The sequence below is a fragment of the Ruditapes philippinarum genome, unplaced genomic scaffold (genome assembly GCF_026571515.1).
Source record: "Ruditapes philippinarum isolate M1 unplaced genomic scaffold, ASM2657151v2 ctg763_1_1_1_1, whole genome shotgun sequence".
Taxonomy (NCBI): Eukaryota; Metazoa; Mollusca; class Bivalvia; order Venerida; family Veneridae; genus Ruditapes; species Ruditapes philippinarum.
In genome coordinates, this window is record NW_026853799.1 from 340,315 (window position 1) to 344,654 (window position 4,340).

Genomic DNA, 4,340 nt, shown 5'->3' on the forward strand with positions numbered 1-4,340 from the left:
AAAATCAAAGGATAAGCCATTTCAGTGTATTTCAACTCAATTTGCATTGTTAACGTCCAATGAAAAATATTATCTCTGCACAATTTATTAAGATTCACTTTATTTTTCCTAAACAATTTCGAATACTAGTATATTAAGTTATGTTTACTTGTTCAATTCTTCAAAAATCCTTAACATTGTTTGAACACGGAATAATTGTTAAAAAAGAAGATAAAATACAGTCTGTAAAATGTAAAATAAACAAGTCATACATTCATATACAATCAGAGAGACCATATCAGTATTACAGCTATAACCTTTCATAGAAATTTGAAGACTAGAAAATGAAGAACAATATATGACCATTAAGTTTCTTTCGAAAGTAATGAATAAACAATTACAATTAGTATGTACTTCTATTTAAATATTTTTAATCAATTTTATTCTAATACGAGCTAAGATGATTCTGAATCCAATTAGCAACGATATGAACATACAGAATACATTGCATGCATCCGCAGCCGGGTAATATCGGTAATATCATCTCATAGTATTACGTAAAGTTGATATGTGTTTGATAAAACATTTTCCACAGAAAAATAACCTACAAATCTCAATCAATGTTGTTTAAGTTAAAGTCCAAAACACCAATTGCAAATGTTGCAGGCTAAATTTGATTGAGTCTGATCTTGGACTGAAGTTGTTAATATAAGCAAAATTCAACGCCACCCACTCCTTATCACTGGATTAAGCTGTATTCAATAAAAAATCATATAAAAAGTTGTAGGAGTGTATAATGTAAATTAATGACAAAGTATGCCAAACTCAGATGAAGTTTTATAGACTGGAATATATTTTCTTAATGTCTGTTATGATTTAATGCAGTGTCTCTGAAAATAATCATTATGGATATTGTTTTATCCACTTAATAGCCTGGGGAGGTGTTTTATTTAATTATAAAAACGTAATACATTTCGATAAGATATTTCATTTAGTAAATTTTAAAGTGAAAAATTACAGTAAATTATACTCCAAGGCCTTAAGAAATCACTGTACCTAAGAATGAAGTCATCGGGCAATGAACAAAGTACATTGAACTTTCAACTACATAAGAATTAGGGCTGAAACTATACGGTCAGAACCATATTGTGATATACATATCTACATATCACAGTACATGAAACAACATTAGATTAGTACAGTTTTTTTACAGGATTTAGAAGCTCTTAACCCCTAACTAATATCAATTTCATTCAATTATTTGTGAAAGATTAATCTTTATGAATCTCATAATTCTTTATGAAATGAAAGTAAATAAAATCTATTAAAACTATTAAAATGCTTTTATATGTGGATATTAATATAATAAAATATCACGGAACTAGCGTTCCGTGCCACAGTACGTATCGGCTGATTTGTTTGTTTGATTTTGCAGCGCACTAACACAGAATAGGTCGTATGGCAAAAAATAGGTTGATTTGGGTTAACGTATCGGACTGATAAAAATGCTTCTAAATTCATAGTAAATATGCATATATCTCTTAAATATGTTTACTATTTATAAGTATTATGTCATTAAGTTTCTGGTCTTGTTTTCAAGACTCTTTGCTTTTTAAATTGACCATGTCATAGAGCAAGATCTGAATGCTTATCTAGACAGTCTACAATCAAACAATTTTGCTATCCCTTGTTGATCTCATATTCTATACTGCTGACTGCTTAGTTTTAACATTTTTAAATATAAAAAACATGCACATTAACACTGGATAGGTCCTCATACTACATTAAAACTTGGCATGTCGAAATACACCATTAACCTAGGACAGGTGCAAATAATAATAAGTTCATAATTTAAATTTAGTATGATACAGGACATCTATATTTATATCTATTTGGTGGTAATGAACTGTAAACGAAACTCACAAATGTTGCAAAAAATCAAAAAAAAAATCACTGTCTCGAAATTGGCATATCTCCAAAAGAACGGCTTTTAAAATTAAGTTTAGAGATACTGCTTCATATATGTTATTCCCTTGTTCTATTGTTTATAATACCGAGTTAATTTGGTTCTTGCTGAAATTTAATCCCGGATAAATAAATTTTACCAAGTTTTCTTGTGTCGCATATTTTTCAGATTAATGTATCATTTGATGTAAGTTTAGACCACTAATCTTTGTGCAAAATTTCAGATCGTTTTACCAGAATTAATTATTCAATTGGTAAAATAATGTCCCAAAATGAAAATCGGGCTAAGGAAAGCATAAAAATAAGATTTTCAATTTATTTCAAAATATATTTCTAAACTGTCTTTGCATATGATCCTCTTTAAAGTGCCCAAACTGATTTATGTAAGACTTTAAAATGTTATCTCTTTAGACTTTAAACCTCAGTGGAGTCCCTTTAAAATAACCTAAATTTGAAATAAAATCTAAGAATGTGATTTTCATTTGGAGGAGAATGCTACCATAAGGGAGACATTTAAACATTTAGGGAGGAGATCATAATCTATCAATTATTTTATACAGCCTTTGATATTTATGCTATTTATAGAGAAAAAAAAAAATAAAAATCTTTTGTTTATTAAAAATAGAAGAGAACCAATAAATGTTGAATTTCATACTGATTACCTTTATATATCTTAGAAATTTGATAGTCCAAACATTAATTGGATACATGCTAAAGGATAAAATGTGGTAAGAAAATGATGTTTATGCTGCAGTTGTGACAACAACAAGGAATAAGAAACAACTTCTACAAAATAACCTTTTATATAATAAAAAAGACACACACAACTTTTCAGTCTATGTCAAATGACTATATAATCATGTCCCTATCCAGCAAAGTGGAACCCTTCATAATCCTCCGATGGGTATGTAGTTCTTATTTTTATCACAGCACATGATGGTAAGACCACTCGAACTTCCTTCCCAAGGTAGCCCCAACACCATCTGGCCAGCTGCCGATACGCAGTATATCTGTGTCTCCTGAAATGTGAACAGACAAAATTTCAAGTTATGAGAAATTTACATGAAATGAATAAATTGAGCTGAGCAGTCCTTTTATTTTTACTTCTCATGTTTAAAAAAAATTAGAATCATCTGTCATTGAAAAACTAATTAAAAGGGTTATTTTCATTAATTTTTACCACTGACCAAGTTGAATGATTTCACAATAGATAACACACAGTAAAAATTGTACAAACCTATTAATGTCTTCCTCGTCCCTTTCCCCATACTGCTGACGATACTGGAGATAGGCTGTCTCCAGTACATACCTATCAAGGCAGACTGTACTGAACCCCGGATGAGCAGTAATACAACTCAGGCCCTGTCCAGTTTCTGTCTTGTGCTCGTCCATCTTGTCAGATACTCTGGTGACTCTACAACAACACCGGCACTCTACTGCTGTTGCCATCATTTGACAGTTGTGACATGTACACCTGGAAAATAAAAATCATTGCTTCAGTCAAAATTAATTACTATAAATAATGTGAATTCGATGACAGTGTCTTTCTAAAACTAATGGTCATTGCTGAAAAAAAAAATATCAGCTATTGCTCCGACCTGTCCGAAATTATCCCATCCGAAATACCATCGACTCTTTACCGCTGAAAATGTATTTAACAAAGAAATATCAAGTTAACTATAATTTATGCAGGTACATAGTACATTAAACAATCGCTAAACTATAAATGCCTCACATGTTAAAACCATATTAAAATGTTTACCATTCGCCAACATCCTGTAGCTGTGTCGATTCCACATCGTCATTTTCTTCCCCGGAGTTCGACTCGTTAGAACTGACAAGTGCTGTCCTAAGCGGTTCAAATTGGTAAGGGTTAATACCTTCCCCATAGTTCTCTCCTTCTGGTGAGCTATGATCGTCCAAGCTAGTATTGTTTGATGAAAACTCGTCAAAACTTTCGCTGCTTGAACTATACGCCATTGTAACTGATAGTGTGAAAATAAACATGTACCTCCTGTGACGTCACAGCCGGAAAGGCGATTCGTTGCATTCCGTAACTTTCCGTATTTTAAATCGGCATTTTCCGTACAGGTGCGCTCAGTGATTTATGGATTGCTTGATTACGACTTACAGGAGTGACTCCGGTTCATAAAAACGTTCAGAATAATTTCTTAAAGAAATACTCTTTCATAAAATGTCTACTTTTATGTAGGGTTTTTATATCCTTTAACATGCGATTTATGGATTAGCTTTTCCCCAAATTACTAACAACACAATATTAAATGCTTGACAGTGGTTACACTTGATGGCATTTCAAAACAGTATTTGCTAACAACTTGATTCAATAACGTCGGATTAACATATTGTAATAAAATTATTTCTTGCTAAACTTATGT

The 4,340-nt window shown here is 31.5% G+C and overlaps 1 protein-coding gene across 1 annotated transcript; it reads right to left on the reverse strand.

Annotated features, from left to right (window-relative positions):
- Positions 1–2,728: 2,728 nt before the first annotated feature.
- On the reverse strand, positions 2,729–4,048 carry LOC132737927 (P2X purinoceptor 7-like). Its single transcript, XM_060725308.1, has 3 exons — positions 3,707–4,048; positions 3,182–3,418; positions 2,729–2,963 (listed from the first exon to the last, which is right to left on the reverse strand). Exons 1-3 carry the CDS (start codon positions 3,949–3,951, stop codon positions 2,810–2,812), a joined length of 636 nt encoding a protein of 211 aa, XP_060581291.1. The 5' UTR covers positions 3,952–4,048; the 3' UTR covers positions 2,729–2,809.
- Between the last annotated feature and the right edge of the window lie 292 nt (positions 4,049–4,340).